This window comes from Emydura macquarii, unplaced genomic scaffold, assembly GCF_026122565.2.
Source record: "Emydura macquarii macquarii isolate MOO-44397 ecotype Brisbane River unplaced genomic scaffold, CSIRO-AGI_Emac_v2 contig_2805, whole genome shotgun sequence".
Taxonomy (NCBI): Eukaryota; Metazoa; Chordata; order Testudines; family Chelidae; genus Emydura; species Emydura macquarii.
The window spans coordinates 4837157-4854765 of NW_027132942.1; the positions used below are offsets into that span (position 1 = coordinate 4837157).

The window sequence follows — 17609 nt, forward strand, 5'->3', positions numbered from 1 at the left end:
GAGCCGACGTGAGGCGCTCACTCCCTGCTCCCTGGGAATAGAGACGGCCAGGAGGCTGGGGCACTGGGAACAGGAGCAGCAGGAAGTCCCTGGGAACTTGGTAGGGCAGGAGTCCATCCAGCCGGGTTTTCCCAGACCCGGCCCCTCTTTGATCCTCTGGCTGGGCGACGTCCGGGATTTCTGCAGAGCAGGCATTGTAACTCAGAAAGGTCCCCGACTGGTCTGCTTCCTAACTAGGTCCCGACTCCCAGCCCTGGGGAGGGGGTTCCGCGGGAAGGCGCTGACTGACGGCTGTTGATGTGTGTTGGGCCTGCACCAGCCGCCCTAGCACCGTGGCAGGGAGTGACACTGCCCCCCATCTCCCATGTACCCCCACCACAGGGTACACCGCCCCCAGTACACACACAACGCTCCAGCACCCCCAGGTACGCCTCCAGCACTCACCCCCAGGTACTGCCCAGTACACACGCACACCCCGTGAGCACCCCCCATATTCTCCCTCCAGCACCCCCCAACTGTACCCCGCCTCCACCTCTTCCCCCTCTGGCAGTGTCCCCTTTTTGGGAACCTGTACGATGGTAACCCTATGCTAGGGGGAAAGGGTCTCTAAGGACAGAGCCCTGGGAGGCCTTAGTCAGGGGAGAATCCTGCAACGGGCCCTGACGCAGGAGGAATTGAGCAAAGCAAAAGTGAAAATCCCCTGGGCACTACCGCCCCAGGTGGGCTGAGGCGCTGTGTTGGCAGAGCTTGTGCCTATGTTTGAGAAATAAAACGGTCTAGAAAAGAGACTCTGGGTGTGCAGAGTCCTTGCTGGGCTCATACAACCAGCACCTTACTTTCCTAATATATTAAAAATGCTTTGTTATTGTCCTTAACTCTTCTGACCATTGATTTCACCTTGTGTCCTTCTGCTTATCGTATCAACGTCCTGTCACTCCTAGCTTCGGCTGTCTGTGTATATGTATAGCGATTACTAGCCATTTCCCGTGTGCCATTCATTATAGATCGGTTTCACTACCTTTCCATGTAGTTGACTATCCCTTGTTCTTGTGTTACGAGACACTCAACACTGAATCTCAGCTGCCTGAGTGTTACCGAGTCACCAAGCTGCACTAGGTTCCTCTGAAGTTCCCCTCGGTGTTCACTAAATTAGTTTGTGTCATTGGCAAATGTTGTCACTTACTCACCCTGATTTCCAGACTGTTAATGAATGTTGCTATGCTTGCAGCTGGGTGGCTCCCCACGCTGTGTCTTTGATCTACGAGCAGTGCCACGCCTCACTGGCCATGCCAGCTGCCTCCCATTCAAGATAAACGAGGGAACAATTAAATGACTCTTTGCTTAGTGGTAGCTGAAACGATGGAACTACTGCCCAAAGCCTAGACTGGATGCAAATGCAGGGGCTGCGGGTTGATTTCACTGCAGCTGTGTGGGTGTCTGTGCAAGTGCGACACAGCCAGAGAGCAGCCAGTGAGAGCAGAAAGCCAGAGACAACAAGAGATCTATGTGTAGCATGGCCGAGAGGGGCAGAGAAAGCACAAAGAGAGAACGTAGGAAGAGCCACACTGGGGCAGACCAAGGGTCCATCCAGCCCAGAATCCTGTCTTGCGACAGTGACCAATGCCAGGTGCTTCAGCGGGAATGAACAGAACAGGTGATCCATCCTGTCATCCATCCCATTCTCCATTCCCAGCTTCTGGCAAACAGCAATCCCTGCCCATCTGGCTAATAGCCATTGATGGAGCTATTCTCCATTAACTCATATAGTTCTTTTTTGAACCCTGTTATAGTCTTGGCCTTCACAACATCCCCTGGCAAGGAGTTCCACACGTTGACGGTGCGTTGTGTGAAGAAATACTTCCTTTTGTTTGTTTTAAACCTGCTGCCTGTTAATTACATGTGGTGACCCCTAGTTCTTGTGTTATGAGAAGGGAAAAATAACACGTCCTTATTCACATTCTCCAACCAGTCACGATTGTATAGACCGCTATCATATCCCCCTCAGGCGTCTCTTTTCCAAGCTGAAAAGTCCCAGTCTTATTCATCTCTCCTCACATGGACATTTTTCCATGCCCCTCATCACTTTTGTTGCCCTTTTCTCTACCTTGTCCAATTCCAATTTATCTTTTTTGAGATAGGGCGACCAGATCTGAACACAGTGTTCAAGGTGTGGATTTATACCATGGATTTATACACTAGCATTATGATATTTTTCTGTCCCTTTCCTAATGATTCCCAACATTCTGCTGGCTTTTTTGACTGCCCCTGCTCATTGAGTGGATGTTTTCAGAGAGCTCTCCACAATGACTCCAAGATCTGTTTCTTGATTGGTTACAGCTAATTTTGACCCCATCATTTTATAGGTTTAGTTGGGATTCTGTTTTCCAATGTGCATTACTTAGCATTTATCAACACTGAATTTCATCTGCCATTTCATTACCCAGTCACCCAGTTTTGTAAGATCCCTTTGTAACACTTCGCAGTCTGCTTTGGATTTAACTATCTTGAGCAATTTTGTATCATCTGCAAATTTGGCCACCTCACTGTTTACTCCTTTTTCCAGATGATTTATGAATATATTGAACAGCACTGGTCCCAGTACAGACCTCTGGGGGACACCACTATTTACCTCTCTCCATTCTGAAAGCTGACCATTTATTCCTATCCTTTGTTTCTTATCTTTTAACCAGTTACTGATCCATGATCCGGTTACTGATCAGTTACTGATCCATCCAACATCCTCTTATCCCATGACAGCTTACTTTGCTTAAGAATCTTTGGTGACAGCCCTTGCCAAAGGTTTTCTGAAAATCTAAGTGCACTATATTCACTGGCTCACCTTTGTCCACCTGCTTGTTGACCCCCCTTACAGAATTCTAGTAGATTAGTGAGGCATGATTTCCCTTTACAAAAAACATGTTGACTCTTCCCCAACAAATTGTGTTCATCTAGGTGTCTGATAATTCTGTTCTTTACTATAGTTTCAACCAATTTGCATGGTACTGAAGTTAGGCTTACTGGCCTGTAATTGCAGGGATCACCTCTGGAGCCTTTTTTAATACTTGGCATCACATTGACTATCCTTCAGTCATCTGGTACAGAAACTGATTTAAATGATAGGTTAGATACCACAATTAGTAGTTCTGCAATTTCACATTTGAGTTCCTTCAGAACACTTCGGTGGATACCATCTGGTCCCAGTGACTTATTGCTGTTTAGTTTATCAGTTTGTTCCAAACCTCCTCTAAGCTTCCTGCTTCTTTCTGATGTACTTAACATTTGTTTTGCTCTCACTTTTTGTCTTTGTTTAGCTGTTCTTCAAATTCTTTTTTGGCCTTCCTAATTATATTTTTACATTTCTCTTGCCAGAGTTTATGCTCCTTTCTATTTTCCTCAATAGGATTTAAATTCCACTTTTTAAAGGATGCCTTTTTGCCTCTAACTGCTTCTTTTACTTTGTTGTTTAGCCACGATGGAACTTTTTTTGATCCTCTTACTATGTTCTTTAATGTGGAGTATACATTTAAATTGAGCTTCTATTATGGTGTCTTTAAAAAGTTTCCATGCAGCTTGCAGGGATTTCACTTTTGGTACTGTACCTTTTAATTTCTGTTTAACTAACTTCCTCATTTTTGTGTAGTTCCCCTTTCTGAAATTAAACGCTACTGTGGTGGGCTGCTCTGGTGTCTCACCCCACAGGGATGTTACATTTTATGATGTTATCATCACTATTACCAAGCGGTCCAGCTATGTTCACCTCTTGGCCCAGATCCTGTGCTCCACTTTGGACTAAATCAAGACTTGTATCCTCTCTCATGGGTTCCAGGACTAGCTGCTCCAAGAAACAGTCATTTAAGATGTCCAGAAACTTTCTCTGCATCTTGTCCTGAGATGACATGTACCCAGTCAATATGGGGATAGCTGAAATCCCCCATTATTATTGAATTTTTAAACTTTTATAGCCTCTCAAATCTCCCTGAGCATTTCACAGTCACTATCACCATCCGGGTCAGATGGTCGATAGTATATCCCTACTGCTATGATTCTTATTATTCAAGCATGTAATTACTATCCATAGAGATTCTGTGACACAGTTTGGTTTCTTTAAGATTTTTATTTTGTTTGACTCTATACTTTCTTTCACATATAGTGAGAGAGAACTTTTTGGGCAGAATGCTGACTGATAAGAGGCTTGGAATTGTAAGAAACAAAACTGTCTCCTGTTGTTTGTGCCTGCTGTGTTCAGGGGATGTTTTGTGGACATTCTTTGTATATAAACAGGATTGCATCGAAGAAACACCAGATTCAACATGGATTCACCAAGGGCAAGTCATGCCTGACCAACCTGATTGCCTTCTATGAAGAGGTGATTGGCTCTATGGATGTGGGGAAAGCAGTGGACGTGATATACCTTGACTTTAGCAAAGCTTTTGATACAGTCTCCCACAATATTCTTATCAGCAAGTTAAAGAAGTATGGGTTGGATGAATGGACTACAAAATGGATAGAGAGAGCTGGCTAGATCATTGGGCTCAATGGGTAGTGATCAATGGCTCCATGTCTAGCTGGCAGCCGGTCACAAGCGGAGTGACCCAGGGGTCAGTCCTGGGGCCGGTTTTGTTCAACATCTTTATTAATGATCTGGAGGATGGGGTAGATTGCACTCTCAGCAAGTTTGCAGATGACACTAATCTGGGGGGGAGTGGTAGATACCCTGGAAGGCAGGGATAGGATACAGAGTGACCTAGACAAATTGGAGGATTGGGCCAAAAGAAATCTGATGAGGTTCAACAAGGACAAGTGCAGAATCCTGCACTTAGGAAGGAAGACTCCCATGCACAGCCACAGACTGGGGACTGATAAGCTAGGCAGCAGTTCTGCAGAAAAGGATCTTGGGGTAACAGTGGCTAAGAAGCTGGATATGAGTCAGCAGTGTGCCCTGGTTGCCAAGAAGGCTAATGGAATATTGGGCTGCATTAGTAGGAGCATTGCCAGCAGATCGCGGGAAGTGATTATTCCCCCCTATTCGGCATTGGTGAGGCCGCATTTGGAGTATTGTGTCCAGTTTTGGTCCCCCCACTACAAAAAGGATGTGGAGAAGTTGGCGAGAGTCCAGCAGAAGGCAACAAAAATGATGAGGGGGCTGGAGCACAAGACTTATGAGGAGAGGCTGAGGGAACTAGGCTTGTTTAGTCTGCAGAAGAGAAGAATGAGGGGGGATTTGATAGCAGCCTTTAACTACCCGAAAGGAGGTTCCAGGGAGGATGGGGCTAGGCTGTTCTCAGTGGTGGCAGATGACAGAACAAGGAGCAATGGTCTCAAGTTGCAGTGGGGGAGGTCTAGGTTGGACATTAGGAAGAAGTTTTTCCGTAGGCAAGTGGTGAAGCACTGGAATGGGTTACCTAGGGAGGTGGTGGAATCTCCATCTTTGGAGGTTTTTAAGCTGAGGCTTGACAAAGCCCTGGCTGGGATGATATAGCTGAGGTTAGTCCTGCTCTGAGCAGGGGGTTGGATTAGATACCTCCTGAGGTCCCTTCCAACTCTATGATTTTATGATTCCACCATCAATTTTTCCTCCTCATAGTAACAATTCAAAAGGTCCCAAATATTGGCGAAGTTCTCAGGCCAAAAGGGGTAACAATGCATTAAACAACGTTAGTCCTAGCACAGAGCCGTATGGCACCTGCTGTCAGCCTTCTGCTAGGATGAAAACTGATCATTATTCCTCCTGTTTCTTGTGCCTTTGACAGACCCTCGTCCACGGCAGTGTTAATGCCTTCTTCTGTGGTCACATAGCTTCTTTAAGTCTCTTGTAAGGGACTTTGACAGAGGTGTTGAAAATCTAAATAAATGATGTCACCCAATTCTCTTACCCCCGTTCTGGTGACTACAATGCAACACTGCTGAGGTTCTCGTCAAAACAGTCAGAGATTTGGTTCCCACAGCAACATCAGTTGCTGATGCATGCGTCTGCAACAGTCTCATTCATTACACAACCATGTAAAACAGGGTTACTTACCAGTAACTGCTGTGCTTCGCGATCCGCTGTTCATGTCCATCCCACTAGATGTGAATGCACACCACCGTGCACGGTTCCCGGTACTTGTTTCCCCTTAGCAGACCCCGTAGGGCCGGCTCCGGCACCCCCAGACCCGGGGTACATGAGGCACTGCCGGCCCTACGTCCCCTCAGTCCCTTCTTTCCGCCCGGGAGGGTTGCTGGAACTAGCCTTGCTCTCTGCAAGTTCTATTCCCCTTCTTTGAACTCTGTATTATTCGAAGTAGTTTACTCAGCGTTAAGTAATTGTTAAGTAGTGTTAAGTGTAGTTAGATAAGAAGTGCCTGAGGGACTGAGAGCGGCCGGGCCATGCCCCAGTTGCCTGGATTTAAGCCGTGTGCTCCCGTGGGAAGGCTTTCCTGCTCAGCGACCCCCACGATCGGTGCCTTAAGAGTGGCTGGGCAGTGACAGGGGCGAGCGCACTCTGCTAGAACCAGCTGCTGGACGTAATCGGGGCTGAGAAGGACCCTGGCTGGCGGGGCCGAGGCGGGTGATACAGCAGCGCTGTATCTGGCACTGAGGGACTGGGACTGGCAGGACTGACGGCACTGTTTTGACCCTGCTGGGGAATTCTGGACTGGGGGTAGGAGACTTCTGTAATAAATTAACCCGGCAAAGGCCGAGTCACACTCTAAGCTTGGGTGGAGTTACTGGGGACTCAGGAGGAAAGGGGAAACTGAGGCAAGCATGGCTGTCCTGCTGCAGCCTACGGCTGGAGGGTAGGCCAGGCAGGAGCCTGTAACAAGGGGGCGGCCACGCCCTCCCGCGGACACTGGGTGGGGGGCGTGGCCTGCCGCCGCTGGGGGAGCACGGCAGCCCGCGGGGGTGTCGCTGCAGCTGTGTAGAGCGTCACAGGCCCCGCCCCCACACGCCATGGCCCCGGCCCGGCCCCGCCCCACACGCCATGACCCCGCCCCCGCCCGGCCCCGCCCCCACTCGCCATGGCCCCGCCCCCGCCCTGCCCCTCCCCCCCCCAGCCCGGCCCCACACGCCATGACCCCGCCCCCTCCCGGCCCCGCCCCACACGCCATGACCCCGCCCCCGCCCGGCCCCGCCCCCACTCGCCATGGCCCCGCTGCGCTTCGCCGCCAACCTGGACTGGCTCTTCGCCGAGCGCTCGGCGCTGCCCGAGCGGCTGGAGGCGGCGGCCCGGGCCGGGTTCCGCGCGGCCGAGGTGCCCTGGCCCTTCGCCTGGGAGCCGGCGCTGCTGCGCGCGATCGCGGACCGGGCCGGGCTGGGCCTGGTGCTGATCAACACCCCGCCAGGTACCGAACCGGGCCCGGGTCCCGATCCCGCAGCACCCGCCTGGGACCGGACCGGACCGGACCATTGCCCGGGCCCTGCCCCGCCCTCCCAAGCTGGGAACTGGACCCCCCCCCGAACAGAACCAGCCCTCGGCCCCCCCCCCCCCGAACAGAACCAGCCCTCGGCCCCGCTGAGGAGGGCTGTAGCCGGTTCGGTTCTGATGGGACTGGCCCAGGTCCAGCCAGTTAGGGGGCGAGTCCTGGCTGCATAACCGAGCTGGGCCCAGAACTCTCCAGATAGAACCGAACCGGCTCCCGCCTGGCCCAGACGCCGGCCGGGCTGCCCCTAGGCACGGAGGCGGTGCCTGCTCTTTGGGGTCTGCTCTGCCTAGGAGCCAGCCCCCGAGCCCGTCCCTGGGCGTAGCCCCCGGATAGGTCATGGCGACTGGGGGGCGCAGCCCCAGCTCAGGGGTGGCTGTGGGCACTGACTGCCCAGGGCAGGGCACGGGAACAGGCCCCTCCCAGGCGTTTCCTGCGGGGCAGCAGGTGCCCTGGCCCTGGCCCTGGCCCTGTCTGGCTGGGCGGGCTCGGGGTGTCTCCTGCCTGTAACCCAGCTGGTCTCTGCTGCTCTCTCCTTAGGGGACCAGGACCAAGGCGAGAAGGGCCTGGGCGCCGTGCCCGGCCGCCAGCACGCCTTCCGGGAGGGCCTGGCGCTGGCTGTGAAGTATGCGAAGGTCCTGGGTTGCCAGAGGTAGGGAACCAGCCGCCGCCAGGGGTGGGTCGGTGAGAAGGAGCCTGGCCGTGGCAACAGTGGGAGGGTGGGATCAGTGGGGTCGTTCTGCTGGCGGTAGGGGGCCCCCCCAGTGGGGTCGTTCTGCTGGCAGTAGGGGGCCCCCCCCAGTGGGGTCGTTCTGCTGGCGGTAGGGCTCCCCCACCCCCTGTGAGGGGCACCATGGGCCAGCTGGGAAAGGCCGGGCTGAGCCCCACACAACATCGCACTGGCCTCGTGCCTCAGGTGCTGCCCACCCCACAGCTCGGCCCCTCACGCCAGCCCCGGCCATTGGCAACAAGACGAGTCCCCAGCTGGTCACTGGTGCCAGTGTGCTCAGACCCAGCCCAGTTCTGGGGTGGGGGCAGGGCTCCCCGCGCGTGGAGCAGGGGGTGGGCGGGACGGGCAATCCATCGGGTTAGAATACGGCTCCGTGGAACTGGATACAGGCAGGAGCAGAACACGTCAGCCACGCCAGCAGGATGGGGACGCTAGCGTGGGAAGCAGGGGCTGAATAATCAGCTGAACACCAGCCCCCGCGTACCGCTGTGGCCAGAAGAGCTAACGGGGATCGTGAGCAGGAGCAGAGAGGTTCTTTTACCCCTGGACTCCTGGGTCCGGTGCTGCTGTCTGCAATGCAGGGAGGATGTTGAAAAGTCGGAGAGGGGGAGAGCAGAGTTCTGAGGACGACGAAAGGCGCAGAGAACAGGCCCCAGCTGCTGTTTAACCGAGATGGGCAGAGGTCATTTGTTTCCTGCCCGTAGACCCTACAGCCATGGACTGTATCGCAGAATGTGCATGCTGGAGTCAGACACAGCTTGGCAGCAGGGCAGTTCTGAACAGAGGCACTGGACCCGGTGGTGGGGATTCTCCATCGCTGCCCTTTTTAACTCCAGGTTGGATGGTTTCTAACAGCTCTGCTCGGAGTTACTGGGGCAGGTGGTTGGCCTGTGTAGCGCTCAGACGAGATGATCACAGGGGTCTCGTGCAGCCTTGCAGTCTGTCTCTTACAGCAGCAGTAGACACAGCTGGGCCCATCTTGTACTAGACTCTGGGCCCATTAGCTGCCCCAGAGAACTCGGACAGGATGCCCAGGGAGGACACAGGAGATGGTACGGGGGCCTTGTCTGCACAGGGAGGTTGTTTCAGGCCCATTGATTGTTGTATTGCAATACAGCAGACTGGGAGAGCGCCAGGCCCCAGCTCTCTCCAGCTGGGTTTGGCTGACCTCTCCAGCGCCTGGAGCGCTGGGTTGGGGGTGCCAAAGCAGCTGTGGCTGTTTGGGGAGAATCTCCGGGTTGGGGTCTGTGGTTGCTGGGCACCCTCCACTTGACTCCAAAATGTGCAGGGCCCAGGCTGGGGTTTTGCAGTGGCCTCCACTGCAGAAATCTGTTCCAGCAACTCGGAGCAGGGGCAGGTTCAGGGAGCATTTCTGCAGCTCCTGCTCTTTTCCCCAGGGGATTTGTTAGAGCCCTGCGTGGATACAAAAATGGGGGTCTGCATCCGAGCCGCAGGAATCACCTTGTATCCCACCTGTGATCCGCACTCCGTCTTTATCTGTACCTGTGGCCGCATCCACACGGCGGCAGCAGCAGGCTCTCGCAGGAGGAGGGCTGTGTGCTGCCTGCCCTGTGCACAGGATCTGGAAGGCGGGGAAGCAGCTGTCTGCAGCTCACAGCCTCTGAGGCTGCTTCCCGGCCTTCCAGATCCTGTACTGCAGGGGTGACCCACCGCGGCTGGCGAGCTGCATATGGCTCTTTTACAAATAAAGTGCAGCTCACAGAGGCCCCCTGTTCACTGGGGGCAGGGAGAGCTTGGGGCTTCAGCTGAAATCCTAAGCCCCCCCGGCAGGCGTGCCCCACGGAGCTGGAGCCCTGAGTGTCTTAGAATCATAGAATTCTAAGAATCATAGAATATTAGAGTTGGAAGGGACCTCAGGAGGTATCTAGTCCAACCCCCTGCTCAAAGCAGGACTAACCTCAGCTATATCATCCCAGCCAGGGCTTTGTCAAGCTGCACCTTAAAAACCTCTAAGGATGGAGATTCCACCACCTCCCTAGGTAACCCATTCCAGTGCTTCACCACCTGCCTAGTAAAAAACTTTTTCCTAATGTCCAACCTAGACCTCCTGCCCTGCAACTTGAGACCGTTGCTCCTTGTTCTGTCATCTGCCACCACCGAGAACAACCTAGCCCCATCCTCCCTGGAACCCCCTTTCAGGTAGTTAAAGGCCGCTATCAAATCCCCCCTCACTCTTCTCTTTTGCAGACTAAACAAGCCCAGTTCCCTCAGCCTCTCCTCATAAGTCTTGTGCTCCAGCCCCCTCATCATTTTTGTTGCCCTCCGCTGGACTCTCTCCAACTTGTCCACATCCTTTTTGTAGTGGGGGGCCCACAACTGGACACAATACTCCAAATGTGACCTCACCAATGCCAAATAGAGGGGAATAATCACTTCCCTCGATCTGCTGGCAATGCCCCTCCTAATGCAGCCCAATATGCCATTAGCCTTCTTGGCAACCAGGGCACACTGCTGACTCATATCCAGCTTTTTATCCACTGTAACCCCCAGGTCCTTTTCTGCAGAACTGCTGCCCAGCTCATTGGTCCCCAGTCTGTAGCTGTGCTGGATCACCTCTCCTTTCTCTGCCCGCTGGCGGGAAGGGAAGCTGGGCTCTCGCAGGCAGGCAGCGGCTCGTCGGTTACTAGCTGCCGCCAGCTGCTTCCCCGCCTGCGAGATCCTCTGTTCAGAGCCCTGCGCCATTACCAACCTCGTATCTGCAGCTAGGCCCTGAGCCGTGGACATAAAACCAATGTCCGTGGACTAATTAGTGCAGCTCTGCCGTGGCGGCCTGGCCTGGCCTTGGCCTTCCCCAGCATTTGTCTGTCAGTCAGCCACTCACAGGTCCCGGCTTCCAGCGACTGGCTCCGCCGGACCTGAACGTGCGCCTCGCTCGCGCGGGAGGGCAGCTCAGACCCGCCTGTCACCGGTGGGCACGCCTGGCTGCACGGCAGCTTGGAGCTGGGATCTGGCCCATGCCCCTGGAGGAGAGAGGGCAGTGCACAGACAAACGGCCTCGCCGGCGTGCAGCCATGCGGTGCTGTGGGAGGACGCGGGCTGGTTCATGTGAACCGTGCTGGGATCATTCATTCCGCAAGAGTCGTTGTGCTCCCACCGCAGAACAAGACGCCCCATCAGTCACACTGGCACGTGTGTGGACACAACCCTGCACTGGGCAGTGTGTGAGCGCGGGGAGGACGGGCCTAGATCCTGCAGTGGGGGAGGGGGGTGGCTCCAGCCCCCCGGATCTAAGGGCCCAACTCCAGCTGGCCAGGATCGCGGCAGAAACGCTCGCCCGGTCCAGCCTGCAGGCGACAAACAGGAGCAGCTGAGGGGGTGTCACTGGCCGTGGGCGCCAAGTGCCGCGTGTCCTGGTGCTGGGGGAGGTTGGGGGGGCAGTGGCACCGCCCGCGGGGTGAATGAGCCTGTAGCCCCATGACACGGGGGGTGGGGGATCAAACCCTACTTACTCATGACCCACCTGAGGCACAAGGCGAAGGGACGAGCCCAGGCTGCTGAGGGCCCTGGATCCTGCTTCCCAGTTCGGCCACGGCTGGCCCCTTCCGCGGGAGCCGTACCCCCGGCCCAGCGCCCCAGCTAGTGCCCTGCAGCTGCAGCTCCCACGCACCCTGCTGCACCGGAGCCGCTTGCCTCGGCCGTGGCTGCGTGGCCCACCTGCAGTCAGGCCGAGGAGCGGTCTCCAGCGAAGGGACGCCCGCCCCAGCCCTGCCTGTCTGCCTGCAGGATCCATCTCATGGCCGGGCGGGTGCCTGTGGGCGCAGAGCGGGCAGCGGTGGCTGCGGAGATGGAAGCCACCTTCATCGAGAACCTCAGACACGCTGCGGACATCCTGGCCCAGGTACCGGGGCCCAGAGCAGGAGCAGCCGGGGTCCCAGGACGTTCCTGCACCCATGGGGGCGGGGGGGCAGAGGAGACCCCACCGAGCTCCCCAGGGTTGGGGGGGACATGGGGCCAGACCATCCCTGGACTGACACGGCCTCTGCACTGGGGAGGGGAGGGGCCTTGCTGCCTGCCCAGCTGCCAGAAGTGGGGTCACTGCCCCTGCCTAGCCAGAGGAAGTGGGGGGCAGGGCGGGGGCTCCAGCTGGCCAGCCAAGGACCAGGGGCTGTGTGGGGCCTGGTCCCACAGCTGCCGGGTGGCTTTGCAGGAGGACATGGTTGGACTGCTGGAGCCTATGAACAGCCGCATCACTGACCCCCGCTACTTCCTGACCACGCCCCGCCAAGGTAAGGGGGCCTGGCTGGGCCCAGCCCTGGGGGGGCTCTGCCCTGGGGGCAGGCTGCACGGCTGGGCCTGACTCCTCTCTCCTCCCTGCAGCTGCTGCCATTTTGGAGAAGGTGGGGCGGCCCAACCTCCAGCTGCAGCTGGTGAGTAACTGCGCAGTGGGGCAGGAAAGGGGCCAGCCCCCTTCACCCAGCGCAGGCCGACACACCACCTCGGTGGCTGTGGGCGTATAGAAAGAGCTTGTGCCCAGCGCCAGGCGGGAGCAGCACGGCCCCGGTGCATGGTGCTGCTGGCTGGGGGAGGGGCACTAGTCTGCACTGCAGAGTCTGGCTTGGGGCAGCGCTAGCCCCACACTGTGTGCAAGGGGTGCACCGCGGGGCCCGGGCCAGGCCCCAGGAGGGGTTGAGAGGGAGCCCCCAGCCCCGGCCCGCTCTGCCCCCAGCCCCAGCCGGGGACACACACAGGCTGGGTCACTGGTCAGGGCCACAAGAGGAAAAGGGGGGTGCTGCTGCTGGGCATGCAGGGAGGCTGCCGGCCCTGCCCCTGCCCTACGCTCTGCTTCCTGCAGGACGTTTTCCACTGCCAGATCGAGGAGGGGAACCTGACGCAGAACCTGCAGAGGTACTTCCCACTCATTGGTAAGAGCCAGGGCGGGGGCCGGGAGCAGCGGAGGGGGGCAGCATTCGTGGGCACTACAGCCGTGGCCCAGGCCCCCTCTGAGATTCTGCTCCATGCCCAGGTCACATCCAGATCGGGCAGGTGCCAGGGCGGCACGAGCCCGACAGCCCCGGCGAGGTGAACTTCCCCTACCTCTTCCAGCTGCTGGAGTCCCTTGGCTACACGGGCTATGTGGGGTGCGAATACACCCCCCAGGGTGAGCTGGGGCAGGGGGGCCCTGCCATGGGGGCTGGGGGTAAATCTCGGTGGGGGGCAGCACCCCCAGGGGGGAGGGAGTGGGTGATTGGAGGCAGGAGTGGGGGCTGTGCCTGTCAGGCCCTGTCCCCCCCGCCCTCCCCTTGGGGAGAGGGGGCTGGCCCCGGGGCTGGGGGGCTGGCAGGTGCAGTTCAGCCAGCAGCCCCAAGAGCAGGATTCCCTGGGGAGGGAGCTGGCCGGGGGCTGCTGCTCATGCCCGGGCAGGAGTTACCTGCTGCGCCTGAGGGCGATGGGCCCGGCCTGGCTGCCCCAGCCCCGTCTCTGGCTCTCGTTGCAGGAGACACGGTGGAAGGCCTGGGCTGGCTGCGCTTGTACTGGGAGAGTCGAGACCAGCACCAGCAGCACCAACACCAGCACCGCTGCTAGCCCAGCAGTGGCCCCCCGACTACTATAAGGGGCAAGGCCTCAGCATGGCACCGGCTCTGCCTGCAGCCTGCGTGGAGCTGAGCTGTGCGGCTGAATAAAGAGCGCGCAGTGGCTGAAATGCTGAGCGAGCATCTGTGCTGGGCATGGAGGGAGGCTGGCGCCGGCCCGGCTTACAGGAGGCTGCTGTGATGCTCCCTGGCACTGTGGGCAGCCAGGCCCTGCGCCTAGAGGCCTGCTGAGACTGGAGCACCCTGCCCCACACCGGGGAGGTGGGGAATGGGATACACGGCTCTGGGGCAGGCACAGTGCTGGCCCTCTGCTCCTAGCGCCAGAGGCCCCAAAACTACATCAGATGCAAAACTGCCGCCGTGCAGCTCTGGGCTCGGGCATGCCCTGAGCATATCTTACCCCCCCTCCATTACTCTGGGGGCCCTGCCCTGGGCGGCATCCAGGCCTAGTTCCACCGCTTGGTTCCCCCAGAGGTGGGAGGAGATGGCCAGGAGCAGGCAGGGCCAGCCAGAGCCCTGCTCAGAGCTGTTAACAGTGCGCCCCTGCTGCCTTGGCTGGAGAAGGGGAAGCCTCGAGCCTGGCACCATGTGGCTAAAACCCTTGGCAGGGCCCCAGCAATAAGGGGCCCAGTGATGCCAGCCTGCGCCTGGGGCCCGGGGGGGGCGAACTCCAAACAGCAGCAGGGCAGAAGCCAGCACTTGAATTACTTCACCGCTGAGCAAAGTGTTGTAGACAGGGCAGGGAGCCCCCGGCCCTAGGAGCCCCCTCACCCCAGGACCCGCAGGCTCAGGGGTGGGGCAAAGGGAAGCCAACCCTGCAAAACACCCAGAGCTCCTCAGGGTGACGACTGTGCAGGGCCCCTGAGCCCAGGGGGTCATGCTGTCCCCTCCCCCCACCCAGCCCCCTGCCACGGGGCTCCCCCCACCTTGCCCAGCTCTGCAGCCCGGCTGCAGGGCAGGGAGCAGAGCAGAGCAGAGCAGGCCCAGGCCCATGGACCAGCAGGCGAGAGCTGCCCTAGGAGGGCTCGGTGCTCGGGGGGGAGGGCAGGGGCAGAGCTGCTGTTCTTAGCCCCGCTCCGTGGGGAAGGCAGGCACGTGGAGAGCAGCGCAGAGCCTTGGCAGAGGCGTTCAGCCTGGGGCCAGGTACAAGCCCGCAGCAAACTGTCCGGTGCAGTTTATTGGCTAGTACCATCCACCATACACCCTCTGTCAGCCACATGGCCCCTGTGCACGGCACACCACGGAAATCCCACTGTGTCCAAAGGGCCATGGCACCCGCGCTCGCTGCCCATGATGCCAGGGCCCCCGCGGATGCCAGCCTGGGGCTGCGCACCCCCCGCAATGCCAGGTTTTGGCTGTGCCAGGGCTGCCTGGAGTCTGGACCTGCCCTGGTTTCAGTATCAAGTGTCCACGCTGGCAGCTGTCCCAGGAAAGCCCCATGCTGCCAGCAGCGCTGGGGTAGAGCCCGCTGGGGGTCTGCGCCACCCGGGTGCAGACAGGGCAAAGCCCCACGGCCCAGGGCAGGGGGCTGCAGGTGGCCGGTCCTAGAGCAGGCCTGTCCAGAGGTTGAAGCAGGCTGTGTTGATGACAGACTCCAGGTGATGGTACGTGGACACCAGCTGCGGCAAGGGGCTCTCGCTGTTCTGGGGCTGCACAGGGAACGGCTCCCGGAAAACCACCGTCAGGCTCTGCAGGCACAGAGGCACAAGCTGCTCATGGAGCCGCCCCAGGCCCTGGCCCAGCCAGGCCAGGGCACGAGCAGCCTCCAGGGTACCAGCACAGCACAGCACAGGGAGGGGAGGGGAGGGAAGTAGCCCAGGGCCAGCACCTGCTCCTGCTCGCAGACGGTCCCCGAGGGACAGACACAGCTGGGGTCAGGTGGCCAGGGGCTGGCACAGGCTGCTGGATGGGCTGAGACCCAGCTGTGGGGCAGGGCACCCGCAGGCCCTTGGCGATGCTGGGCTCCAGGCTGCTGCCATGGCAGGGCTGCTCTGATCTGTGGCTGGGCTGTGTTAGCCCCGCCCGGTGGCACAGCAGGAAGGGGACGGGGCAGTTCAGTGGCTGGGGGCAGGCACGGGCAGAGCTCTGGCTCTGGAGCAGAGGTTGCTGTCCTGCCGAGCCCAGCCTGTCCGTGAAAGCCTCATTGCTTAGGGCTCTGCCTGGGCACAGGCAGCACCCCCGGCCCCCACCCTCTGTGCTAGGCACAGCCGCAGAGCCAGGTACCACCCCCCGCCCGCCCGCTCAAGCGGGGAGTAGCTCTTACCGTCTTCCCCGAGTGGGAATCCAGAAACACGAGAACAAAGCAGTCTGTGAACTTCTGATTGAGCACGACCTGCAGAGAGAGAGAGAGTGAGTGAGTGCAGGCGGGGTCCGGCTCTGGCTCCAGCACGCCTGGGGGTTAGTGGCATGGTGCACCAGGGGCCATCAGCCTCCAGGGGCAGAGCAGCAAGGCACGTCTGGCCGAGGAGCTGACGGGTGGGACACGAGGGCCCTGGGGCAGGCGAGCCACGCACCAGGGCAGGAGGGCTCTGCCCAGAGAGGCTGGCACAAGGGCAGAAGACAGCCATCTGGCCGCAGGGACTGGGGCAGGGGTGGAGAGGCCGGCGGCGGGGCCCTTACCAGATACTGGGTGCCGGTTTCGACATTGTGGAAGTGGCGGCAGCTCTGGGGGAAGCGGCTGAGCAGCACTTTGATGAGGCTCTGGTACCAGGGGACCGTCATGGTGAGGAAGCAGCCCTGGCGGATGGAGAGAGGGTGACACCAGGTCCCTGCACCAGCAGCGACGGGCCACGATAGCAACACAGCCCAGGAACTCCGCCATGCACGTGTTGGGGACTCAACCCCGTCCCCTCACAGTCCAGGGGGTGCCCCGCGGCTAGCAGGGGGGCCACTGCAATGGATTTCCCATGTGCCACGCACCCAGCTGGGCATGTCCCTGCCCACCCCAAGCCCCTCACCAGCGGGGGGGCAATGTCCCCATTTCCCACACACCAGGCGTCTCCCCTGGCCCCAGCAGCTGGGGATGATGATCTGGGGGGGGGGGCGTGACCCACATGCCCACCCCCTCACCAGCTGGGGGTCAATGTCCGCGATCGATTTCCCGTGCACAGCATTCAGCAGCTCCTCCAGCTCCACCAGCGACAGCTTGCCCAGCTTCAGCTTGTCGGAGGCCAGCGGCTCCACCAGGAAGAGGCGCTTCCAGAGGCTGTCCCTGCGGCAGTGGCACTTGGCCAACTGCACCAGGCTGCTCAGCTGCTTCTGGGCCGAGGCCACCTCGGAGGCCAGCAGGGGGAAGAGGGGTGAGGTGTAGAACAGCCCCGGGCCCAGCTTGACCTGGGTGCCGCCCGCGTAGAACTCGCTACTGTCCTCCGCCGGCTGCTGCCAGCCCTGATCCGGCTCCGGCGCCTCCCCCGGGGCCCGGCCCACCACCGGCTCCAGCGTCGCCTCCCGCTGCAGGCGCGGCTGCTTCTTGAAGCGCCGCATGTCGGCCGTCAGCCGAGGGAACAGCTCCCGCTGGCTCGTCATGACCACGTAGAAACACAGCCTGAGAGCAGGAGACAGCTGTCAGGAGGGGAACATGCTCACCAGCCAGCCTGGGCCAGCAGGCTGCCTGCACGCCCCAGCCCGGTGCCGGGGCTGCCCCTGGGACCGTGCCAGCCAGCGTCCAGCCAGCCCGGGGCCGTGCCCTGCCAGCCAATGCTCATTGCCTTGGCACTGCACTGCCCAGCACCCCCAGGGCCACCTGATGAGGGGGCTGGAGCACAGGACTTATGAGGAGAGGCTGAGGGAACTGGGCTTGTTTAGTCTGCAGAAGAGAAGAATGAGGGGGGATTTGATAGCGGCCTTTAACTACATGAAAGGGGGTTCCAGGGAGGATGGGGCTAGGCTGTTCTCAGTGGTGGCAGATGACAGAACAAGGAGCAATGG

At 58.9% G+C, this 17609-nt stretch overlaps 2 protein-coding genes across 3 annotated transcripts in view; one reads left to right on the top strand and one right to left on the bottom strand.

Moving 5' to 3' along the window:
- Window positions 1-7109: 7109 nt before the first annotated feature.
- HYI (hydroxypyruvate isomerase (putative)) lies at window positions 7110-14007 on the top strand. 2 transcript variants are annotated; one of them, XM_067567832.1, is made up of 8 exons: window positions 7110-7322; window positions 7941-8052; window positions 11875-11989; window positions 12299-12377; window positions 12469-12518; window positions 12944-13013; window positions 13115-13249; window positions 13586-14007. In XM_067567832.1, exons 1-8 carry the CDS (start codon window positions 7124-7126, stop codon window positions 13672-13674), a joined length of 849 nt encoding a protein of 282 aa, XP_067423933.1. In that variant the 5' UTR covers window positions 7110-7123; the 3' UTR covers window positions 13675-14007. The 2 variants fall into 2 exon arrangements, with proteins under 2 accessions (XP_067423933.1, XP_067423934.1); XM_067567833.1 differs by lacking the exon at window positions 13115-13249.
- A 666-nt stretch (window positions 14008-14673) lies between these two features.
- SZT2 (SZT2 subunit of KICSTOR complex) overlaps window positions 14674-17609 on the bottom strand; it is a 63747-nt gene continuing 60811 nt past the window's right edge. Inside the window, exons 70-73 of the mRNA XM_067567834.1 lie at window positions 16752-17226; window positions 16302-16418; window positions 15946-16014; window positions 14674-15370 (exon numbers count right to left, since the gene is read on the bottom strand). Coding sequence (XP_067423935.1) covers window positions 15227-15370; window positions 15946-16014; window positions 16302-16418; window positions 16752-17226 — 805 coding nt within the window. The 3' untranslated portion in view covers window positions 14674-15226. The remainder of the gene's footprint in view (window positions 15371-15945; window positions 16015-16301; window positions 16419-16751; window positions 17227-17609) is intronic.